This window comes from Eptatretus burgeri, chromosome 9 (genome assembly GCF_056783735.1).
Source record: "Eptatretus burgeri isolate ZD-2024b chromosome 9, Ebu_testis_v1, whole genome shotgun sequence".
NCBI lineage: Eukaryota > Metazoa > Chordata > Myxini > Myxiniformes > Myxinidae > Eptatretus > Eptatretus burgeri.
The window spans coordinates 25,283,123-25,309,451 of NC_140969.1; the positions used below are offsets into that span (position 1 = coordinate 25,283,123).

The 26,329-nt window shown below is 44.3% G+C and overlaps 1 protein-coding gene across 2 annotated transcripts in view; it reads left to right on the forward strand.

The window, feature by feature from the left end:
- Positions 1-209: 209 nt before the first annotated feature.
- The window catches only part of LOC147019746 (1-phosphatidylinositol 4,5-bisphosphate phosphodiesterase beta-1-like), a 369,820-nt gene continuing 343,700 nt past the window's right edge, over positions 210-26,329 (forward strand). Inside the window, exons 1-2 of one of the 2 annotated variants that reach the window (XM_085894415.1) lie at positions 210-595; positions 13,616-13,693. In XM_085894415.1, the coding sequence (XP_085750541.1) occupies positions 497-595; positions 13,616-13,693 (177 nt within the window). In that variant the 5' untranslated portion in view covers positions 210-496. The remainder of the gene's footprint in view (positions 596-13,615; positions 13,694-26,329) is intronic. The other variant, XM_085894413.1, reaches the window with a different exon arrangement.

Here is a 26,329-nt window from a genome sequence, read left to right on the forward strand (position 1 = left end):
GAATTACTTGAATCGATTATGAGGGAGACGTCCATGGCTTCGATTAGGGAAAGCTTGAGGCCAGAGTGCATCCGGACAGCTCGGGAAGCAGCCAAGTCGTCGTCTCGCATCGCAACGTGGGCACAATTCGCGGAGAGTAGGAGGGGATGAGAGGAGGAAGAGGAAGCGGGCATTGCCGTGTCATCATCGCGCGCGCATACCGAGTGAGGGTGGGGGTCGGTGAGGGAGGAAGAGCGCGCGCCTTCCCGTGCGGACGGGTTTTTTATTCTTTTTATTCTTCTTCATTCGGAGCGCGTGCTCTGCGTCCTGTGACGCGCGCCTTCCATTCCGTGCTCGAGTACGTCCGCGCTTTATTACTGGAATAATAAATATATAATCGAAGCGGCCCGCATGGGCTAAAAGAACTTTTTCTCCTCACGGAGCTGCGCGCGCTCGTGGCGCCCGCGTTCTGCGTCTTGTTTAAAGGCGTCGAGGGCTCGGCTCGGCTCGCCAGGCGATGGCAGGGGCTCAGCCCGGGGTGCATTCCCTTCAGCTCGAATCGATCCGAGTTCCCGAATCCCTGAAGAGGGGCAACAAGTTCCTCAAATGGGACGAGGTGAGTGCAGCGTCGCCGAGTCCGGCCCGACTCGCGTGTTTCCACCTCTAGCGAGCCGTGTGCCGTGCCCGAGCCGTGTGCCGTGCCCGATCCGTGTGCCGTGCCCGACGTCGGGACTCGGGCGGCGTTTCCACGTCGCCTTACGAAACTCTTGAGTGAAGTTCCCCGTGAGAAACTCGAGTGTGGAACTCGCGACGTCACCACAAACCCGGTGTGGTTCTTCACGGCCACGAGGTGTGCGCGGGACGGGTTTAAATGTCATGTCGGTAAACATGGCGCGACAGGAGCCGCGTTCGCCTCGACATTGATCGCCTGAAAGCGTTTTTATTCCTCACTTTGAGCGTTTAAACAACGTGTTGATCAGAACGACCTGTGAACGAGAAGTCCCAAGAACCACAAACTTCGATTCAAAGTTGCCATGCACCAAGTAGTTGGACACATTTCTTTCCACGTGCTGCTTGGGGATTAAAGAAGCGGCTACCTGAGTAAGGAAACACACCTGGTGCTCTGGCATGGTCAGGATTCGTAGTTGTAGTAATAGTAGTCGTCGTTGTCATAGTTCTTTGTACCTGAAGAAGGCTGTTCCCATGAAGCGTGCAAACTACCTGGTGGTGAACTTGCTTATCGTGATGACGCGCTGCTCTCCAAGCAGTAACCACACTGACATAGCGAGCGGTGTAAACCTGGTGTGACCACTTGCTTTTCATCGTCCAGGCAGGAATTCGGACTTGATTTCAGGATGCTGGAGATAACTCGCCGACTATTCACGAAGGATACGGTGGGATTTTTTTTTTTAACGTGCACCAACAAATGCCGGCAGACAGGACGCCCGGCTTAAAAAGTCCATCCGATGGACGGCACACGCATCGATGTCTCGCCCTGACCGCAAAACACCAGGTTGACGGTTGATCTGCCTCGGGATTCGAACCAAGACGAGGCAGCATCGAGGCGAGACATTGAGGACTTGTGTAAAGAAAATCGGCGATTCAAGTACCATGTTGAGGTTCTCGGTCCGGGAACTTTTTGAACGCCCCTGTTGTTATGCTTTCGTTGTAGGGAAGGTGTCACGGTCTTTCTGCTTCAAGTTTTAATAGCGAGAGGGAACGAATTGACACCTGTAAAGTAATGATGGGGATTACCTGGCCATTCGGTTACAAAGGGCGGATAAGGTGTGTAAAACAGCAGGTGTTGTTATCACACCACTTATTCCGTGCAATTGTTAACTCGAGCATTTGGTAAAGTCTCGTGAGGTCGGTCCTTCGTGTGTGCACGTTGCGAGTTTGTTCGAACATTCCTTTTTGTGCCTGGTATCTGATCGACCTGCCCACGTCCCGTTTGCGGCGTGCATAAATCATGTGCTGTCTTCGTATTGTTAAAGTTCCTTCCCTGAACCACTAAAGTTTCCTTTCCAATAATATCTCTTCTCTTTTACCTGGAATTCTGCTCCTACAGCGAGCTGCAGCACGTCTGTTCAAACAAACAATTCCAGTCTTCACTCCCTCGCCATCGAGATTCATTTACAATTTACAAATGCTACTTTACACTTCCATACTTACTAACTCTACTCCACACTTCCACACTGCCATGCTTCTGAGGTCCACTATACAGATAGTAAGGAAATGTATTTTTCCACAAAGCCAACTCAACACTTGGACATTTACAAAATTCCATATTTATATTTCCATATTTACATTTACTAATCAACATTTCAAAATTCCATTTACTAACTCTACTTTGCACTTGGACATTTACTAGCTCTACTTTAGACATGGACATTTACTAGCTCTACTTTATACTTCAATGCTTCCAAACTCTACTTCATACTTCAATTCTTCCAAACTCTACTCCATACTTCAACACTTATTAACTCTACTCTACTCAACACCTCAATGCTAACCCAACACTAAACTTCAATGCTTACTAACTTTTCTACACTTCAATACTTCCTAACTCTACATTACACTTCAATACTTACTAAGTCTACTTTACACTTCCATACTTATTAACTCTACTCCATACTTCCACACTTATTAACTCTACATTACACTTCCATACTCACTAACTCTACTCCACACTTACTAACTCCACATCACACTTCAATACTTATTAACTCTACTCAACACTTCAATACTTACTAACTCCACTCCACACTTCAATACTGACTAACTCTACTCCACACTTCAATACTTACTAACTCTACTCCACACTTCAATACTTACTAACTCCACTCCACACTTCAATACTTACTAACTCTAGTCCACACTTCAATACTTACTAACTCTACTCCACACTTCAATACTTACTAACTCTACTCCACACTTCAATACTTACTAACTCTAGTCCACACTTCAATACTTACTAACTCTACTCCACACTTCAATACTTACTAACTCCACTCCACACTTCAATACTTACTAACTCTACTCCACACTTCAATACTTACTAACTCCACTCCACACTTCAATACTGACTAACTCTACTCCACACTTCAATACTTACTAACTCTACTCCACACTTCAATACTTACTAACTCCACTCCACACTTCAATACTTACTAACTCTACTCCACACTTCAATACTTACTAACTCTAGTCCACACTTCCACACTTCCATGCTTCTGAGTTCCACTATACAGATAGTAAGGAAATGTATTTTTCTACAAAGCCGACTCTACATTTGGACATTTACAAAATTCCATATTTATATTTCCATATTTACATTTACTAATCAACATTTCAAAATTCCATTTACTAACTCTACTTTGCACTTGGACATTTATGAACTCTACACTTGGACATTTACTAGCTCTACTTTACACATGGACATTTACTAGCTCTACTCCATACTTCAATACTTACGAACTCTACTCCATACTTCAATACTTACGAACTCTACTCCATACTTCAATACTTACGAACTCTACTCCATACTTCAACACTTATTAACTCTACTTTACTCAACACCTCAATGCTAACCCAACACTAAACTTCAATGCTTACTGACTCTTTTCTACACTTCAATACTTCCTAACTCTACTCCATACTTCAATATTTACGAACTCTACTCCATACTTCAACACTTATTAACTCTATTCTACTCAACACCTCAATGCTAACCCAACACTAAACTTCAATGCTTACTTACTCTTTTCTACACTTCAATACCTCCTAACTCTACATTACACTTCAATACTTACTAAGTCTACTTTACACTTCCATACTTATTAACTCTATTCCACACTTCCACACTTATTAACTCTACATTACACTTCCATACTTACTAACTCTACTCCACACTGACTAACCCTACTCCACACTTCCACACTTACTAACCCTACTCCACACTTCCACACATACTAACTCTACTCCACACTTCCATTCTTACTAATTCTACTCTACACTTCCATACTTACTAACTCTACTCTACACTTACTAACTCTACATCACACTTCAATACTTACTCACTCTACTCCACACTTCAATACTTACTAACTCTACTCCACACTTCAATACTTACTAACTCTACTCCACACTTCAATACTTACTAACTCTACTCCACACTTCAATACTTACTAACTCTACTCCACACTTCAATACTTACTAACTCTACTCCACACTTCAATACTTACTAATTCTACTCTACACTTCCATACTTACTAACTCTACTCTACACTTACTAACTCTACATCACACTTCAATACTTACTAACTCTACTCCACACTTCAATACTTACTAACTCTACTCCACACTTCAATACTTACTAACTCCACTCCACACTTCAATACTGACTAACTCTACTCCACACTTCAATACTTACTAACTCTACTCCACACTTCAATACTTACTAACTCCACTCCACACTTCAATACTTACTAACTCTACTCCACACTTCAATACTTACTAACTCTAGTCCACACTTCCACACTTCCATGCTTCTGAGTTCCACTATACAGATAGTAAGGAAATGTATTTTTCTACAAAGCCGACTCTACATTTGGACATTTACAAAATTCCATATTTATATTTCCATATTTACATTTACTAATCAACATTTCAAAATTCCATTTACTAACTCTACTTTGCACTTGGACATTTATGAACTCTACACTTGGACATTTACTAGCTCTACTTTACACATGGACATTTACTAGCTCTACTCCATACTTCAATACTTACGAACTCTACTCCATACTTCAATACTTACGAACTCTACTCCATACTTCAATACTTACGAACTCTACTCCATACTTCAACACTTATTAACTCTACTTTACTCAACACCTCAATGCTAACCCAACACTAAACTTCAATGCTTACTGACTCTTTTCTACACTTCAATACTTCCTAACTCTACTCCATACTTCAATATTTACGAACTCTACTCCATACTTCAACACTTATTAACTCTATTCTACTCAACACCTCAATGCTAACCCAACACTAAACTTCAATGCTTACTTACTCTTTTCTACACTTCAATACCTCCTAACTCTACATTACACTTCAATACTTACTAAGTCTACTTTACACTTCCATACTTATTAACTCTATTCCACACTTCCACACTTATTAACTCTACATTACACTTCCATACTTACTAACTCTACTCCACACTGACTAACCCTACTCCACACTTCCACACTTACTAACCCTACTCCACACTTCCACACATACTAACTCTACTCCACACTTCCATACTTACTAACTCTACTCTACACTTACTAACTCTACATCACACTTCAATACTTACTCACTCTACTCCACACTTCAATACTTACTCACTCTACTCCACACTTCAATACTTACTAACTCTACTCCACACTTCCACACTTACTCACCCAACTCCACACTTCCACACAAACTAATTCTACTCCACACTTCCATACTTACTAATTCTACTCTAAACTTTCATACTTACTAACTCTACACTCTGTGTACCAAGTCTACTCTACATTTGGACATTTACTAACCCTCCCCCTCATTTACATATTTACTAACTGTACTCGACACTGAGATGGTCAAACTGTTAATGATATTGTGACCTCACAATGGTGATCAATTGGGCCTGAATGAGCTCGTCACTGGCGCTCCTCATTACCATTAAAATCCTCACGGCACGACACACCTTCATGTGCAAAGGAGTACACATTCATTTAATGTGGAGATTACATCACTTTCACTTCTTACCATAGATTGTTCGAGTCCAGAACCTTGATGAGGTTTTTTTGCCTGACCAACCATTGTTCACTGAAAGGGCCTTTTCATTTACTTCCACATCGTCACTCACCTTTTCCTGATACTCTCTTCTGTCCTACCCTTCCCCTCCATACCCCTTACACCATAAATCTTTCTCTTCTCATCAGTCATATTTAAATAATTATTTATTTTAGCTCCTCTCTTGAATCAGCCCCTCTCCGTTGACCAATCCTGTTCTTTCATCCAAGCCTCTTCAGGGATTTATTTATTCACAAGCAAATACAACCCATCACTTCGCTGACAGGAATATAAGTGGGGGTGGGGAGAGAGAGAGGAGGGAGGGGAAGCATAGAGGAGGGGGGATGAAGAGAGGGAGAGAGGACGGAGTGAAGCTGGAGAGGGAGAGGGGTGGGAGAGAGACTGAGAGAGGGATGGGGTGGGAGAGAGAGGGATGGGGTGGGAGAGAGAGGGATGGGGTGGGAGAGAGAGGGATGGGGTGGGAGAGAGAGGGATGGGATGGGAGAGAGAGGGATGGGATGGGAGAGAGAGGGATGGGGTGGGAGAGAGAGGGATAGGGGTGGGAGAGAGGAATAGCGGTGGGATAGGGGGATAGGGGTGAGAGAGGCAGAAAGGTGGGAGAGAGAGGGATAGGGGTGGGAGAGAGGGATAGTGGTGGGATAGGGGTGAGAGAGGCAGAAGGGTGAGATAGGGGTGAGAGAAGCCGAAGGGTGAGAGGGGGAGTGAGGGGAGGGGAGAGTGAAGGGATGGAGAGGAGGAGGGCGAGATTCTGGCAGATGTGACGCCCAGCTGAATGTCCTTCCGAGGGATGGCACACACACATTGATGAATCACCGTACCCGTGAAACACCGGGATGACATTTTATAGCTGAGTCGGGATATGAACCCAGGTGAGACAGCTTAAAGCGAGAATGTTTACTTGTCGACTATCCTGCCATGATCTAGCAATTCATTGCTTTATAAAAACTGAAATTATCTGAGCAGCAGTTCCAACTGCTTAAAAAAAAAAAAAAAATTAAAAAGCTTTCATTTGGGCAATTGGCACATTCTTTGACACTCTTTCCTCTCCTTGACCTCTGGAGAGTTGTATGGTGGAGGAGGGGGGTTGGGAGGAGGACAGAGTGGGAGAAGGGAAGGGAAGGCAGCATGAGGTGGGGGGTGAGGGGGGAAGGCTGTGCAAGGTTGGGGGGGAGTAAGGCAGCATGAGTGGGTGGGGGAGGCAGCACGTATGGGGGAGGAGGCAGTGTGGGAGGGGGAGGGCAGCACGAGTGGGGGGGTTTGGCAGCGTGGAGGTAGCACCTGGGGGAGGGAGGCAGCACAAGAGAAGGGGAAACTGCATGAGGAGAGGGAATGGGAAGGTGGTGGAAGAGGAGGGAATGGGAAGGTGGGGGGGGGGGAAGAGAGGCAGTGCAACAGATGGGAAACCGCGTGAGGGGAGGGAATGGGAAGACGGTACGAGGGGAGGGAATGGGAAGGTGGCGCTAGAGGAGGGAATGAGAAGGCGGCGCAAGGGGAGGGAATGGCAATGCGGCATGATGCGGCATCACTATGTGTGCCATCACCATATGCGATGTGAAGCTGGAGGTCCCGTCAGCCAGCACTGGTCGTTGGTAGATGCTAAATATTCCATTGTGTCTTTCATGAAGATTTTGGTGTGCAATTACAGGCATCTTGGCCAAATGATTAATTCCTGCCCAAATCACCTTCAGACAGTTGTGAGGCTTGGCCATTCGGTCTTTGAAACATTTGGCCAAAACTATTCCACAGCCGACCCCCACAAAGAGGTAGGAATAATTGGGGCCATTAAATATGTTGTAGTATAGTTGATAAAGGGCCAAACATTGCAATGTTATACAGCATTTGTCGCAACTGCAGACCAACTATTCTGCTGAATGTTTCCCTTCAATGCTCCACTCGACCTTGCAGAACACGAGACTGTTACTTGTGGTTGCATCGCTTGCCCTCATGAGTCAAACCCACATGAGACATCTCAAATGTGAGGAAACTGCCAGCAATTGCAATCTTGTCAATCACTCAACGAACCAGGGAGCCAGGCCAAGTTTTGCAACATATGTGGCCCAGTGATTTCCTCTCACTTGTGGTTCGGTATTTTGTTGCTTTAATGGCTTTTAAACTTTCCCTTATTATCTTGTGCATGCCACATTCCCACATTCCTCTATAGTTGTAATTAAATATAATCCTAACATTGCCTGGAATGGGTGTTGGAGCATTGATCTCAGCAAGGTCAGAAAAATAATCCCAGTATGGATTTTTGAAGCTGTTGATCTGCTTGGTTTATTGCAAAAGTTTCTTGCAGCTGTTGCCAGTTTATTTGACGATTGAGATTCCTCGTTCATTCGGCGTTTGAAATCGTGGTGGTATGATATCGAGGCAAAAGGGATTTTGTTGAGGAATATGTGTTGTGTACTGTGCAGGAAATAGCGTACGTTGAAGCTAAATTACAAGTTGCTGTCCAATTTTCTTTGGATACAAAGTCGAGGCTCATGGCAGAGCAAGATCATATAATGAATCAGGATGCAAGAGAATAAAAGCAACAGTAGAAAGGGAGGAGGGGAAATGCCAACAGCAGGGTTGACGGACAAAATAGTGAGAGACGGACGAATAAGGGATGTCGGGAGAAACGACGCACATGATGGACATGATGCATACAGAAGCAAACTCTAAGGAAGGAAAAAATAGTAATTTGCAAAGAAGTGGGTTTGAGAGAGAGTGTAAGGGGAGTTAACGGGGGTAGAAAAGATCATGGCTTTGGTTGGGGGATTATCTGAGATGGTGGTGAACATCTGTCTTGAAGACATTTGATAGAAGAATGAGATTGTAGTGAATGTGAAAGTTGTTTCCACAGGTGGGGAAAAAGAGGAACAAATGATTGCAGGTGAGCAGTGATTGGATTTTATGAGCTTCACCAAAGGGGACATGCCCTCTGCCAGGGTGGGGGGTTAGATGGAGGAGGCAAAGCATGGAAAGAGCAGAGGGTTCAAGACCAGGAAGGAGGCAGTTGAAGACAGACCACCAACTTGTCTGTGATGGCAAAGTGAAAGGCCATTATACTCAGCTTTATCGCTGGAGATTTAAACGACCTTGAAGGTATGGGTTTATTTGGCATCAAGCCGCCAAAGATGTGAGGCAGGGGTGTGAGCCCAGAGATGAGAGTAACACTCCAAGCTGTGGATGAAAGCCTTGGAGGTGGATAGGAATTCAGGTGTGCCAAGGAAGGAGTTTGTACGACGAAGGATGCCCAGTTGTCGGCTGGCTTTGGAGACCAACTTTGAAATGTAGTTTATCCAAGAAAGGTCATTGCTGGTAGTGAGACCCAAGAGTTTGAGTTTGAGTGACTGAACCTCTTCAAGGGGATTGTTAAGAATGTAGATAAGAGGGTTTGCCAGAAAGTCCTTTCAGAAATAGAGATGGAGATTTCTCAGAATTGAAAGAGATATTCCAAGTGTTTGACCAGCTTGTGATTCTATCAAGGTCTGAAGAGAGGGAAGAGGCTGTTGACTGCCTATCTGAACGATGAGAGATATCATGACAGAGGGTGGACTCATCAGCAAATAGATAAATAGGATTTTCCAGAGTCAGAGAGATCGTTGATGAACATTAGGAAAAGGACTGGGCCCAGAACACTGCCTTGGGGCACTCCAGCCCTGACTGGGAGAGGAGATTGAAAGGATTCCGTTGAGAGCCACACAATTCCGTCGGCTAATAGTAGAGGAAGTCAGTAAGCCATTCTTGGAGTTCATCTTGGATGCCATTAGCATATAGTTTGGAGAGCAAGGTGATGTGCCAGTCTGGATCCAAAGCTCAATATATGACGAGAGAGATGGCCCTGATCTCATGTCTGACATTGCGAGAGGTACCAACATCCATTGTTGGGACCGTAGGAGCAGCATTTCCATGGTCGAGTGACCTGGTCTAAATCCAAATTGGTGATCTGAGAAGAGACTTGGAAAAAAAGGAATTATTTTATGTCAACTGCAATGATGGATTGCATGTCCTTTCCGATGATTGGAAGTAAGCTATAGGTCTTCAGTGAAGGGGAACTGGTTTTACACATTTTTAACCTCCGCCATCTTCGAAGATGGATGGAGGTTACTGTTTTCACCCCTTTCTGTTTGTTATCTTGCCAAAACGAAGTTTTTGCAAGATATGTTAGTCAGCTTGTATGTTTTTTTTTTGTTTGTTTGTCTGTAATCACGTATAAAAAATTCTGCAGAGCACAGTTATCATCGGAAATTTTTGTAACTTCGCATATCAGAGGCCTATAGAGGTCCCTTTCAGTGCACAAAATTTTGAAGGTCAAGGTCAAAGGTCAAGGTCACTTTGGCGCAAATCAGGGGAGTCGACGAAACCCTTATTTTTTGAGTAATTTTGATCGGATTGTCTTCAAACTTCATGGGAATATAGTTCATGGTCTGGCGCTCAGCTGATTAATTTTTGGTGGCGATTGGCCTTGACCTTCATGGTTAGCGCCTGAGGTCAAACATATTTGACCCCAAGGTCAAATTTTCAAGTTTTAGGAACCATATCGTGTCGTACCTCAAATTGAACACCTCGATGAGTGCTTTCTGGATATGTCAAGCTTGAGACATTATGACGTCATTTGGTGACGTTATGAGGCAAAAGCATATTTTTCATGGTTACTCTGTAGAACGATTCTCATCGGAATCTCTCGTAGGCAGATATTCCTCAAGGAGTCGCTCTTGGTGGATAGCAGCTCTATGCACCTCAGTGTGACCTTAAAGAAGTCACACGTGGTCACCTGTTGGCAAGATACGGGTCACCCTGCGGGTGACATTGGTTTATTATTTATTTGTTTGTTTGTTTGTGAACAGTATTACGGAAAAACTCCTCGACGGATTTTGACCAAACTTGGTGGGGGGTTAAGTATGGTCCAAGGATCTTGCCATTAAATTTTGGACTTGGTCCCCCCCCCACCCCCCCAAAAAATGTTTTTTTGCATTTCTACATATTTTGTGATTTCCAACCCCCCCCAAAAAAAATAGTTTGAGAATTTTTTTTTTTTTTGCATTTTTACATGTTTTAAGTGATTTCCAACCCCCCCCAAAATTGTTACCCCCCCCAAAAAAAGATTTTTTTTGCATTTCTACATGTTTTATGTGATTTCCAACCCCCCCCCCCAAAAAAATTGTTCGAGAAAAAAAAAATTTTTCAACTTTTTTTTCAACCAAATTTCGATTTTTTTTTTTGCATTTTTACATGTTTTAACTGATTTCCAACCCCCCCCCCCAAAAAAAAAAATGTTGGAGAAAAGAACTATAACTCTCAGCACTGTTGATATATTTAATGAATAATATATAAGGTTCACTTGAGTGACCCAGCAGTATTGGCGGCAGAGGTTTTGCACTCTCCCGAGTGCTCCCCCTCTAGTTATGTTATGCAGTAATGTTGATTGATTTCAAAGCGGACAGAAGATAGCCTAAGGTAAATCAGAGGGTGAAAAGATCAGAGAGAGTGTGTGCAAGAGCAGCAGAGCAGGTTCTATGACAAGTGAGCTGATGCTGTCTGGTCCAGTTGCAGAATCAGATTTGAGGGTTGCTAGAAACTTCACATTCTCAGTGCAACAGACACAAAGTCCAGGAGCAGTTTGGTGTGACTGGGAATGTTGGGTATGGAGAGAGAAAGGGAGTGGTTGGGGACACAATATTTGGATTATGCACAGATCTTATGCAGGATTGATCTGTGCAAATTGAGACATTCGGCCTTCTCGTGAGCAGAGTCGGCTGGGGTGCCATTTGAAGTAAGGTAAAGGATGGGATGGAAGGGGAGCATCCTGAAGTGGGGTGGTAAATATAGGGGACCAGTCCTGAAGTGCGATGGCTGCTTGCAGTCCCTGCCGATCTGCTGAGTGAACTGCCAGACTCACCAGTGCCGAGGCAGCTCTCTGAGAATAGCCAGAGAGATGTTGACTCTTATAAGCACATGACCAGATGAACTAATTGGAGCAGAGGAAGAGCAGAAGACATTTGGGGGAAAGTTTGTCATCACCAAGTCCAGAAAGGAGGATTCATCATTGGGAAAAATCCGGGTCAATGTTCACAGATTGAGTCAGTCCCATGGAGTCACATTTAAGACCTTTGTTGAAGTGCCACAGCTGGTGGGATGGGTACCAACAACCAGCCAATTTGCATGATGACAATTGAAATCAACACTTATGTGAAAGAGAGAGTTTAGGATGAGTGGTTCAAAGTTGGTCCATGTTGTCAGAGAGAGGGAGAGAGAGCTGCAGATTCAAGTGCAGATGGAGTCCTCACTGTTTGGAGGATGGTACAACACACAGACAAACAAGCGGTGGGAGTGGAGGTGCAAGATCATTACACGGACTGAAAAATTGAGTTCTTAATGTGAAGTGCAACTCTGCCACCAGGGCGGGATTCAGGACTTTCAAATCGCCGGAGACAATGGCCAAGAAGAGCCACTAAGGAGTCAGGGATGTCTTATGTGAGGAAGGATTCTGTTTAACAGATGATTTACGTTTTATCGGCAGCAGCCCGGATTGAGAGATCTGTCAGATTTAAGTGGAGGCCTCAGATGTTTGAGGTCCATACAGTTAGGGACAGGGGAGGAGGCATTGAAAGGGTGCAGGATGTGGAGGGGGAGGGATGCTGGGATGTTGCAAAATGTTGGGGGGAGGCAGGGAGGGTGGTGATATGGATGGGGGGGGGTGAACTGGGAGGTTGCAGTACTGGTGAGGAAGATCAAGGGTGTGGGACGAGGGTGTGAAGCTGAGAGGGGTCAGGACGAGAGGTACGCCTTTAGAGGATGGGGTGAGGGGAAGCTTTGAGGGGGTTGGAGGAGGTTTGAAAGAACTTGGGGGAGAGGTAGGACAGGGGGAAGGGGGTAGATGTATCTTTTTCCATCTAATAAGTGTGGCTGATCTTCCAAATGTCCTTACCAAGTGGATTTGTTTCCGATTTTGTTGGACTCACACGATCAGTTCTCCATTGCACCTCTTATAGCAATATGCTTGAACATTGTTGGTCATGTCTGTCTGACCTTTCATGCAAAACTAATATTGCTTTCCATGATGCACAGGAGGACTTGCTTTTTCAATCGAGCAATAGAGGAAATTTATTTGATTTGGTTCAGAGTCGGTGGCATTGTGGCTGGATTGTCTGCTCTGTATTTCGTAGGTTGGCTGTTCATTGCTGACCCTGTTCAAGTCCTACCAAAAATAAAAAATGGTGGGTGCTGATTCCTTGCTTTTAGCTCAGCATATAGAGGACAGAGTAGAGCAAACCCAATGGGCTTGCATCCTGTGATGGTGGGGGAGGACCAGGAGGTGGAATATTTTGCCTTGAAATGCCCCAATGACTATGAAAAGAAAAATGAAGTCACAAGATTGCATCACTGGCATCCAGAATGTCCTGGGAAGTTGTTTCATTCCCCCAACAGTCACCAGCTGTATTTGTTGAAGTCAAGTCCTGTTTGGTGTCTCTGTCTGCAGTTTGGTGTCTGTCTGCAAATCAAGTGTTTGGTGTCTCTGTCTGCAAATTGGTGTGTGATTTGTGCAACAGCTCCTCTATGAGCCTGGGACCCCGTTAAAGAAAATGTATTGAAGATATTGGTCATATTTTGTTAAGGCAAAGCATTGGCACATCATTCGGTCTAGTTGTAATTGCAGCTAATGAGATTGAATATCTTGGTAACCTTGATTTGCTTGTATCATGGTCTGAAAAAAGCTCGTGTGTTTCCTAAAAATGAAAGTTTGATTTGATGTCTGGAAATGATGTGGCACGGTAAATAGTGTAATTCCTTCTTTCTCCAGGATGGAACTGCATTTTCTCCGGTGACCATGATGGTGGATCCTCATGGATACTTTCTTCACTGGATGGATCAAAGCAAGGTAAGACTGCCCGCTGCATTCTTCATCCCTGATTCTCCATTGTTACCTCCACCACCGAAGGTGAAAGAGGTTATGTTTTCACCCTTTTCTGTCTGTCTGTCTGTTTGTTTGTCGGTTTGTGTACAGGATATCTCAACAAGTTGTGGACGGATCTGGATGAAATTTTGTGGACAGGTTGTGTGACAAGGATGAACTGATTAGATTTTGGTGAAGATCCAGATCCGGATCCTACTTCAAGAATTTTCAAGCGATTCTTCACCATTGAGAGATAGGGCCAAAATGATATATAGCACGATATCTCAACAAGTTGTGGACGGATTCGGATGAAACTTGGTGGACACGTTGGGTTTGTCGCAAGGACGTTTTGATTCAATTTTGGTGAAGATCCAGATCTGGATCCGGATCTGAGAATTTTTAAAGTGATTCTTCACCATTGAGAGATTGGGCTAAACCGATATACAGAGACATGACAGAAGTAAATAGACAGCGTGATTTTGAAAAAAAAAAATTTATTTAATATCTGAAGTATATTTGATCCATTTTAATATATATATATATATATATATATATATATATATATATATATATATATATATATATATATATATATATATATATATACACTAGTATTTGGTAGACTTGCCATTTGCAGATTTCAATGCTTTTACTCTTTCAGACATAGAACTAACGAGTTCTGAAATTTTCTCCTGTGGGGTTTCTGCCCAGGCTTCACGCTAAAGGTTTAGCAATTCTGCCCGTGATGTTGGTTTCCTGGACTTTTTCCGCACAGCTCGATCCAATGTGGTCCAGAGGTGTTCAATGGGATTCATGTCAAGAGACTGACTTGGTCATGGAAGTCGCTTGATCCCATTTCTGTCCTGCCATTCTTTGGTCTTTTTCGCAGTGTGGCATGGAGCTTCATCTTCCATGAACCGAGTGTTGTTTTTGACCATCTGACCAGTGGAGAAGACAGGGAGATGTCCATCCTCAAGGATAGAAATGTGTCGTGTTGATGTTGCCAACACACTCCACAAGCTCCAGATTGCTCCCCACACCATCACTGAAAAACCACCATGTTTGACAGTTGGCTGCAATTGGTTCAAGGAAAACTCTTGACTGGGAAGTCTTCAGACCCATACACGTCCACTGTCAGAAAATTGAGCAAATTGGGACTCATCTGAAAAAAAATTACAGTTTTCCAAAGCTCCAAGGGTCTGTTGGCCATCTCGTCACCCCACTTCCTTTCTCCTTTGAATGTTGGCTGATCTTAGAAGAGGTTTTCTCTGAGATGCTCTCCCATCGTAGCCCAGTTGATGAAGGTACCGCACGGCAGTTCTTGAGCTAACTTGGACCTGACCTCCTCTGCAACATCTGCTGCTTTGCAACGGGGAGTTTTCTCAATGGATCACTTGACAGCTTGTAGACATCTTTCTGATGGCACAGATCGACCAGAACGGGAAGCTGTGGATTCCTTGCCTTCGCTGGTGAATTGCACAATCACGGATTGACCGTAGAAAGCGGAATGCCAAGGTTCTGAGCTATCTAGCACTGGCTGACTCCACCTTCCAAATGGCCAACAATTCATCCTCTTTAAAAATTGGAAAGTTTGTGTGCTCCCTGGGTTTGAGGCATAGTTAATTGTCATGCAAGACCCAGGAACTCGTTTCTGCAAATAAATAATTGAATATGAGTACAAATCACTGAGTAAAACTTGCTTTATACAGATGAAATGAAGAAATTTAAGGTGTCTATTTACTTCTGTCATGTCTCTGGGGAGCACGATATCTCAAAAAGTTGGGGACGGATTTGGACGAAACTTGGTGGACAGGTTTGGTGTGTCGCAAGGACGAAATGATTCGATTTTGGTGAACATCCAAATCCAGATCCGGATACGAGAATTATTTAATTTCGAAGCGATTCTTCACCATTGAGAGGAAGGGCCAAAAACGATAAAGTACTGTATAGCATGATATTTCAAAAATATATTGGGCCTGATTTGTTCTCGTGGATCAGGCATTACGTGGCGGAGGTATGCGCTCTACCGAGTGCCCTTCTAGTTTTTCTTGTGATGCTGCTCACTGATATCACATGGCACAAATATGCAAATTAGCACAGAATGTGAATGAACCAAGATTGGTGATTGGGTTTGTTGAAATAATAGCTGCGATTCCAATTCCATTGTGGCCATTCCATTGTATTATGGCCATTCCAATTCCATTGGAATACCTGCATCTGTGTCATATGAATTATACTTGGATCGATTTGAAAAGCTGGTGATGGTTCCAACCAGTTTCTATTTCGTCTTCCAAATAACAATACACTTGTTTGTCCGTCCGTCTGTCTATTGTACATTCTGTTCCATCCATTGCTTGGACAGCTGAGCTGACCTGACTCCACCCACAATTTCAACCTCAAAAATCATACTCCACCATATTGGTGCATACTGCTATGTGAGCCAAATATATCTTTGGAGCTGTCATATTCCCAATCGCCGTGTCCCCCCTATAAGTTTTTCCTTCCGTGTAAGATGACCAAAGGAATAGTTAAAAGGATTTTGAGCCAATAGGCGTCTCATGGGCCTTGTGAAGATAGGTCTCAGTGATTGAGGCAGTCGTCTGTTGTCTACACACCGTCCAAATATCCATGTGCCATTCTCTCCAGCAGGGCTTTTATTGCGGAGGTTCTGCGGGTCCTTGCTATTATTTCCAATGACTATCTCTCAAATGACTTGATCAGCGACCATAATGCCCATCTCTTTGTCTCGCCCTCTTTGTATAGGTCTTTGCCCAAGGGCTTCCAGGAATCTCACGACATTGTGAAAGGAAACATCCATCATTATTTACTTTTCACGACATGTATATATGCATGAGGAAGAAAATAATTGGTGTCTGGTATTTATTGGCACAATTAGCCTGCTCGTGGTCACTTGAGAGTTGCAATTCCACGGGGTTTCCGCATGTATCGCAGGATTGTGAGTTGCACAGGTGACCGTGACAGGCCATGATATGTATGTCGGAGCTTTTTAGATCGCAGTTTCTGTGAAGTCCATGATAACATGATAGGGGAGGGGAAAGCGTTAAATATTCTGCTGTTTTGATGTGGGAATGCCCGTTTGCTTTCATGAGTAGGAGGAGGGTGAGGAGGGGAGGACAAAGTTGGGGTTGGGAATGGGGGATCAAAGGTGGACAGAGTTTATGGGGGGGAGGTGTTGAGTTTGAAAACTTTTGGTGGTTGGGGTTTGAGGAGTTGTAGTGAGGGAAGGAGGGTTGAAGACTTGGAGTGGGGAGGGGATTGATGCCTTGGGGTTGGAAGTGGGAGAGTGAGGACTTGGTGTTGGGGGGCGGAGGTTGAGGTCTTGAGGTTTGGGAGGGGTGGGGTGAGAGTTGAGGACTTGAAGTCACATTTTACGATGCCCAGATGTTCCCCTGTTTCCTTGCTGGTTTTATAATATTGGTCCAAGGCTCAATGAGGAGCTTGCACATTGATCACTAGCACAACTGGGACATTAGTAGACAATAGACAAATCAACACTGTAGGCATCCTAGCAATAGGAGTACAGTACCATTTTTTATCATGTGCAAATTAGGCCTTGAGTACATTGAAAGTTTTGACTGCAAGTTGCATAAGTTATTTGGGTGACCGGGGGGGGGGGGGGTGTATATTGGGGGCAAAGAGTATAATGCAGTTCCCCCTGTAGATTAGGAGAGGAGTTATGTCATTTGTTCAGGATATCAGTGATAACTCACCTCCCCATCTTGTCTACCAGCTAATGCTAGCAAATGAGACACCCAATTTAATGTCCATCTGAGGGACGGGGGACGTTGTGATGAAACGCCCTGCATGCAAAACACCCATCCGACAGTTTATAGTCGGACTGGGAATCGAATCCAGACTTGATAACTCAAAAAAGGTATGTACTGCCTCTGCACTTTCCTTTCAGGGCATGACAACTGGAACAATAAACAATCCAGCCTGTAGTTTTTTTTTTTTTGTGGGAAAGGGGTTGGAGCTTGTCTGCCTTTGGGTTTGTGGTAATGACAGAAAATTAGCCAATTTGGTGAGTGCTGTGGCTGCAGATACTGCAACTGTTTAAAATAACCATCGGACACAACGATTTGGAATGCTACCAGTAAATTCTCAGTATCAGGGTTTTGAGATAAGATAGCAATTTGCTGAATATTTGGAAAGTAAGATCTGTACCACCGGCACAACGCACTGCATGAATAGTTACTTGTAGAACTTGTACACAGCATGGTAAATACTGTATACCCTGGAATGACACTGTGAATGAGTCGAATTGGAAATTGAACACCGCTGAGTAGCGTGGTGTCATGTGTCACTGGGAAACGATTCCTGTTTATCCAAAAATCCCTCTTGTATGTGCACTACCTTCCATTATTGACAAACCGATGGTTGCCTTATTTTTCTTTCTTTTGCTCGAGCATGCGCTTGAGTCGTGAATGATCTGGGCAACAGGCCTCGCTCGGCCAGGTGCTGCACAAAGAGCATGGGAACCTTGAAGTTAGCCATCATTACAATGCAATTTCTCCAGCGCATACCATTTGACAAAGTTGGCATTGAGTTACCGGGCTATTTGGGTGTTTGTTATCTCTGTGGCTTGAAGTGAACGGGGCACCAACCGACTTGTGAAATCGGAGCAAAGGAAACGGTGAGTGAAAGTCACCTGCTTTCTGATTTCTAAACTGAATGTACATCTAGTTGCAGCTTCCTTTATGACAAGGGCTTCCCAATACTGATGTGGTTAGGGGGAATGGGTTGGGGTGTGGTGGGGTAGCCATTCAAAGAGACCAACATTTAATGGGCCAAACAAGAAGAACTTGTTTCAGGATTATTCAAGAATAACCCACAGGCATATGGCCAAGGGTTGTGGCCTGTTCTCAAGAAGATTAGCAACGAGAGGATTGGGTTGTTTGGGCAATGAGGTGAGGTGGGGTGGGGTATGGTTTAGGGGGGGAGGATATGGTGGGAAAGCAGAGACAGTTGGACTTTGGGAACTGTGCTTTCTGTTTAAATTTTTGAATTGCCATAACCCTCCTCATGTACTTTGTGTGTGAACTTCTTGAGTTTTTTTTTCTCCTTTCCTTCAAGCCAGCCAAGTGAATGTTTAACAAATATGTTCACTTTTCCTCAAATCCTGACTTTGTATATCTCTTGGAATATGGCTTGAACAAAAAAATAAATTGTCATCTTTGTGTTGTTTATATTTTTGAGTTTTAAAAAGACATCATTGATTTGGTTGGTTTATACCACAAAGGGGCCGTGTATCTATGACATTATTGCTGCTGCTGCTGGTGGTGCATGAGATGTTAATTCTGTCTGTATTCATTCATATCTTATAGATGGCCTCAAAGGTAAAAGTTGAGAGGTTATATATATACATACATATGTTTTTTTTTTTCTGACTCAAGGTGACAGTTCTGCGGAACCTTGTCTACCATGTGGTTCGACCAACAGCGACAACTTTTCTTCCTCGGGTGTCCATTGCCAAACATGAATGTTTCAGTTCCTCTTCAACTGCTGGTTTAGTTTAACATCATTTGATTCTCTTCCTTAAAAATCTTTCTATTCCTGGGTCGTGTTCTACAAAAAGCAACGTCACAATGTACTTTTGGCTACTTCATGTTGCATCGCAACCAACTGTTTACATTAATTACTTCAAAAATAATCCCTCCTGCGTTGTGCAGCAACTAAGTGGTGAAACAAATATAGTTATCAGATCACATTGAACCGATCATTGCGAAAGTTTGTCCCTGACCAAACTGTAGGTTGAGTAAGGGCTCATGCTGTGACCTCAGGTTTTTTGTTTAAAATTTTTTTTTTATCGTGAGGCATCTTGATAAGTATTTTGTTTGAGATTGATCCAGGATGGGGTCGTTACTCTATGGCAGCATTCTGTCGAAGCGGTCCTCAAACTGGGATCAGAGTTGAGATTTGGCCATAATACTGGCATGTATGTACCTTGAATATATATATATATATATATATATATATATATATATATATATATATATATATATATATATATATATATATATATATATATATATATATATATATATATATATATATATATATATATATATATATATATATATATATATATATATATATATTTGCGAATTCGCGCCCGCCGCGTGCGAACGGCCACGTGAGTCGAATCGCGGCATGTCGCCCACCGGATGGACAATTCTGTCGTGACCCTCTCGGACTAACGCCGAGAGCTAGTCACGGGTGGGCCTTTCGGCCTCACCACGATCGTGCCAATCGGCCACCCGCGTGGGATAGGGTTGTTCGCCAAACTCGACCTACCTAAGTACCCACGCGGATGGTAGACCGGGCGATCGCACCTCGCCGCAAGTCGACTCCGGACACGTGCCGCTTAAGCGATCCGTTCCATGCTATCGGGATAACCGAGTGGTGTTATTGTTGGCCTCGACGGTTCCGATTAATTATCGGGCGTATTAAGCCCACTACCAACCCTTTACGTGAAGCAAGATGGAGATTCAATTAAAGAAAAGACGAAGCGAAACGGGAAAACAGTTCAACATGATGCACATTTATTCCGCGGCACACGGAGAGCACACAAATACAGCCAAACAGAATGCACATATATCAAATGCTACAAAATTAACAATGACGCAGAGATACTACCGACTACACGAGCACACGGCAACACTTTAACAGTTTTACTTTACAGACTGCGCCAACAACACATTTACTCAAAAGCAAAAGAAAAGGCCACCCTCAAAGACAAGGGGGCAGACGGGGCCTGTGGGCCAATATTTGCGCGGGACGTGAAGGAGCGATCATGTCCGCGAGACCGGGTCGGTCCCACCTGCGTCTTTGTGATGAGCCGCAAATGTGGCAGCGCTGCGGTGCCCCAACTTCGTGTTCCTTCGCGGGTTTCGTTGGCACTGCTTGGAGTGGGGTGGGAACGGGGCCCCCTTTTCGCACTATCTCAGCGCGGGGGAAAAAGGGGGGTGGGGAATTGTTGATGCTCTGGGGAAAGAGTATAGCTGGCTTGCTTGGGTCCCGTGACGAGCGATTCCACCGCGACCTCGTCGCCGACCGCCGTCTTCCTTGCCTCGGACCCGAGCTCCTCGGACTCTTCCCCCAATTCTCCTCAGCCGACTGCCAAAAACCACCGGGACGCCCTCTCCTCCTGACTCCACTCCGCTCTTCCAAACTGAATCTGCCCAGATTCGCCTTGCGCTCGGCGCTTTATAGGCCGGCAGGAGAACCCATATGCAAATTTCCGGATCCCGATGAGCTCGGGGGCAGAGTTACACTCGCCCATTGGACGGAGAAAAAGGGGCGTGAATCTCCCCTGATCCTAGAATTTGCATATCTCGATTCCACACAGACGCGCCTGGAGACGGGGCCAAACCGCCCCACGCTTGCTGATTGGATGGATCAGAAGTGGGCGTGTAGCATTCCTGATCCGAATTCTCCTCGGAAAGGCCGCATTTTGCACTCGCGGCTTGGCGCATATCTTGTACGAGCCCAGGACAGCCCGACGCTCGGTGCTCACAGGTGGTGCGGGAATGTCCGCAGAAGGAGAGAGGTGAAGGTGGTGGAGGGTTTATGGTGGTGGTTTATGCCCATGGTGCCGTTTGGAATGGCGGTGATGCGATGTTTGTGGGAGCGAGTTTTGAAGGTAAAGATCGTGGCTGTTGGCGTTGTTGTTGTTGTGAAGTGGCGTTGTGGTTGGTGGTTGTTGTGTGATGGCGGTTGAGACGTGGTTGGTTCAAAATAAAGATAGAACAGAAAAACAGCTATCTCAAAGCATCGCAGCCCGAATGAATCACATTTAATCCCTCTAAACAACTGGTTTGGGGCTAACTACACATGTACTTACAGAGATATCTCACCTATGGGACCTGAATGGTGATTTCCGAATTTCCACAACCGTAACAATATATATATATATATATATATATATATATATATATATATATATATATATATATATATATATATATATATATATATATATATACAGTATTTATTCTAATATAAGCCCTGGGCGTTTATTAGAATACCAGTTTGATCAAGGATGGGAGGGGGCCTTTATTAGAGACAATCTACAAACATACAATTTTTTATTTTTTATTTATTTGTTTTATTATGAAGATACAAGTATTGTCAAGGTAGATGGGTATAAATTATGCAGAATACGACACCACACTGACTTGACCGCCGTCAAACACACCTGTCAACAAAGCCGGGTCCCGGTCTGGCCAGGCAGGCCAGGCTCCCTCCTGAAATTGTCTCAATTGGCTACAGCTGCTTCAATTGTTTCATACCGGGTGATGGGGGAGGGGGGAGGGGGCTATTATTAGAGACACCCTTGAAACATGAAAATTTTCTCAAAGAGGGGTGGGGGACCTTTATTAGAAGGGGGGCTTCTATTAGAATAAATACAGTATATATATATATATTGTTGTGGTTGACCAAATTCGCAAACCACCATTCAGGTCCCTTAGGTGAGATATCTCGGTAAGTATATGTGTAGTTAGGCCCAAACCCGTTGTCTAGAGGGAATAAATGTCATTCATGCGGGCTGCGACTCTTCAGGATAGCCGTTTTTCTTTTACTATCTTTATTTTGGACCAGCCGCCATTATTACCACCACCAACCACGTCTCAACAGCCATCACAACAACAACCACCAACCACAACAGCCATCACAACAACAACCACCAACCACAACGCCGCTTCACAACAACAACCACCAACCACAACGCCGCTTCACCACAACCGCCACGACCTTTACCGTCACAACTCGCCACCATCGCATCACCGTCATCTCGCGCCACTCGTGGGCACCGATGCTGGACTCGTGCGGGGCGCGCACCGAGCAGCGTGTTCAACAACATCACGGACTTTCCGCAGAAAAACGGATCAAAAACGACTCACGCCCACTTTTGTTCCGTCCAATCGGTGAGCAAGGGGCGGTTTGGCCCCGCCTCCAGGGCGTTGGAGGGCGGTCGCTATATGCAAATTCATGGATCAAAAAGCATTCACGCCCACTTTTCCTCGGTCCAATGGGGAGCCAGTTAGAGGTGAAGGGTCGGAGGTAAAGGGTCAAAGGTGAAGGGGCGAAGCCACGGGGCTTATAAAAACGACTGCGTTCGTCAGTCGAGGGCAGTTGAGTTGGAAGTTGAGTTGAGTGTGCGGAATTCAAGAGAGTCGTCGGTGGAGCTGGAAAGAAGTGGTACTCGTCCGAGTGAAGAGGACGGAGCTGTGGAGAGGTGACGGCGGCGAAGGCGGACGAGGGGGTGCTCGCGTCGGTGCCGGGAGCGGCACAGGGAGAGGCCAGCAACGCGACCGAGGTGGAGGAGGAGACGCTCGCCGCGGGACCCGAGACAGGGTTATATCCTCCTTTCCCCGAGCATCAGCAACCCCCTCCTGTTTCCCCCCGCGCTGAGATAGTGCGACAAAGGGGGCCCCCTTCCCACCCCCTACCAGACACTGTCCGCGAGGCCCGCGGAGTTGAGGCACCACCGCCGCTCCGCGTCTCATCATCAGACGGGTAGGCCCGACACGGTCTCGGCCCCAGGCCCGCCTACCCCCCTCATCCTAGAGGGTGGTTCTCTTTTCTTTTGCTTTGGGAATATGTGTTGTCGGCGCAGTCTGTGAAGTATATATATATATATATATATATATATATATATATATATATATATATATATATATATATATATATATATATATATATATATATATATATATATATATATATATATATATATATGTATATATATATATATATATATATATATATATATATATATATATATATATATATATATATATGTATATATATATATATATGTATATATATATATATATATATATATATATATATATATATATATATATATATATATATATATATATATATATATATATATATATATATATATATATATATATATATATATATATATATATATATATATATATATATATATATATATATATATATATATATATATATATAAGCAAATACAATACGTCGCTTCGCTGACGGTGGTGTGAATGGGAGGGGTGGAGAAAGACAAAATGAGAGAGATTGGGGAGGGGAGGCAGAGAGGACGGAGGGAAGGAAGGGGCAGGGAGAGGAGGGAGGGGAAGCGAGGAGTGGGTGAAGAAGGGGAAGCTAGGAAGGGGGTGGAGGTGGGGAGAGTAATGCCTCACAAAACGTTGCTATACACTGTGGGAGGGGAGAGAGAGAGAGAGAGAGAGAGAGAGAGAGAGAGAGAGAGAGAGAGAGAGAGAGAGAGAGAGAGAGAGAGAGAGAGAGAGAGAGAGAGAGAGAGAGAGAGAGAGAGAGAGAGAGAGAGAGAGAGAGAGAGGCAGACAGAGAGACAGACAGACAGAGAGACAGACAGAGAGGGAGAGACACAGAGACACAGAGAGAGAGAGAGAGAGAGAGAGAGAGAGAGAGAGAGAGAGAGAGAGAGAGAGAGAGAGAGCGCGAGAGAGAGCAGAGAGCGCACGAGAGAGAGCAGAGAGCGCACGAGAGAGAGCAGAGAGCGCACGAGAGAGAGCAGAGAGCGCACGAGAGAGAGCAGAGAGCGCACGAGAGAGAGCAGAGAGCGCACGAGAGAGAGCAGAGAGCGCACGAGAGAGAGAGCGCACGAGAGAGAGAGCGAGAGAGAGAGAGAGAGAGAGAGAGAGAGAGAGAGAGAGAGAGAGAGAGAGAGAGAGAGAGAGAGAGAGAGAGAGAGAGAGAGAGAGAGAGGAGGCCGGTAGGTGACATGGGTGGTTGTGACATAATTTCATACTCGTCATACAGTTTTTGATGGATCGGGCTGAAATTTTTTTGACAGAGGTTGATTATAGTGCTCATAAAAGCCTAGAAGCCCATTTTTGACTTTTGAAAAAATAAATTTTTTCGGATTTTTCAAAAATTTCAAAGTCCCGTTGCTAGGCAACCGTGGTGTCCGTAGCAACGGTGCTCAAAAGCATCGAACTAGATCTTGGTATGAACCTACCTGTCAAGTTTCATCAAAATCGGTTGACTCCTCTGGCCTCCAGAGCTGTCCATTACATACAAACAAACAAACAAAAAAATGATGGTAAATACACCCTATTTTTGAAGGACTACCATTTGAAAAATAAAACCTAAATCAAAAATCGTCTCGAGTGAAATTTTCTAAATATCTCGAAGTGTTTAATTCCGAAGTCTCGTTTCTCCACATTCAAAACAGTCGGACAAGTATTGAAAATACCGTTTGGGTTCTGAACACGCGGGTTTTCGGCCGCTGCATAGCAACGAATGGTTGCTTATATTAGCAACGAAACTCAAACGTGCGCACTCCCAGCACATATGGCACCTTTCGCCAAGTTTCATCGAAATATGTTTGCTGGTTTGTGTTGTGGAGCCTCACGTTGCAGACACACACACACACACACACACACACACACACACACACACACACACACACACACACACACACACACACACACACACACACACACACGCACACGGAAAACCCGACAATTAGGGTATTCCAGCGACCACCAGACAGACAGACAGAGACAGACAGCGAGAGAGCGACAGAGGTGTGTGAGGAAAGTGCTGCATTTTATTCAGAGGGGGGAGTGAGGAGGGGTCAGACAGAGAGAGTGGGGTGGGGTCGGGGAAATTAGGAAAAATAAAAGAGATAGTTGAGGGATGCAGGTGGCATTAGCAAAGAGAGTGATGTGTTATGGTTAAAGGACCCTGACATGCCAAGGTACATAAATTTCATTTATTTATGTCCTATAGGAGTTTTTCATCGTGATTTCAGATCTGACAATGTTTTTTTTCACAATACTCATTCTGTAAAATGTAAAATAAAAAAAAACAAACCTCTTCGGGAACGCCCCTAAAAATTCTCCTGAAAGGGGCGTAACCCACATGATGTCAACTACAGGATGACAAAGGCTGCACGTAAATTACTCGGGTTGGTGGTCTACGTGATTCTATTGGCTTGCTGTGTGTTTCCACATTTGATTGGTCGACTCAATCGCTTCGTTCATTCCTGCTTTAAAGAAATCAAACATTTGTTTTTGAATAATGGATGGCATGGACTTTCACTTGTCTGGTAACAACAGTGAGTGTGAGAAATGAAGGATTTTGGTCTGAATCACTTGGAGAATTGTTGGATAATGTCGTCGTGGGAGGTGAAGTTCAAGCAGCTGGAAATGAAATACGGCCTTAGCAGTTCGAGCCCGAAGCAGGACAAGCAGAGGAAAATGGTGATGAAATTCCCGGAGTTCATGATGATCGGGAGGACATCGAAGGAAGACTCGGAAATAACAACTGGTTAGACTAAATCCTATTCGTAATTCAATAATGTAAATTTGACTTGCATACTGCTCGATATCAGAAATATTTTAGTGAGGTGACGTGAACAGCGCAGCGCAGCGGACATGTTGCTCCACAGCGAATTAATCACAAACAAGGCCGGCGCATGTCATCGGCCGTATCTCTCCTCGCATAAAATGAAGCAATCTCGCTGTCCGGATACGATGAAAACTTGTGTGCAGAACACACCTTGTGACACAATTGTCTCGAGTAGTCCGATAAATCTGACGTTCTGTTGCATTTTTATTTATTTTA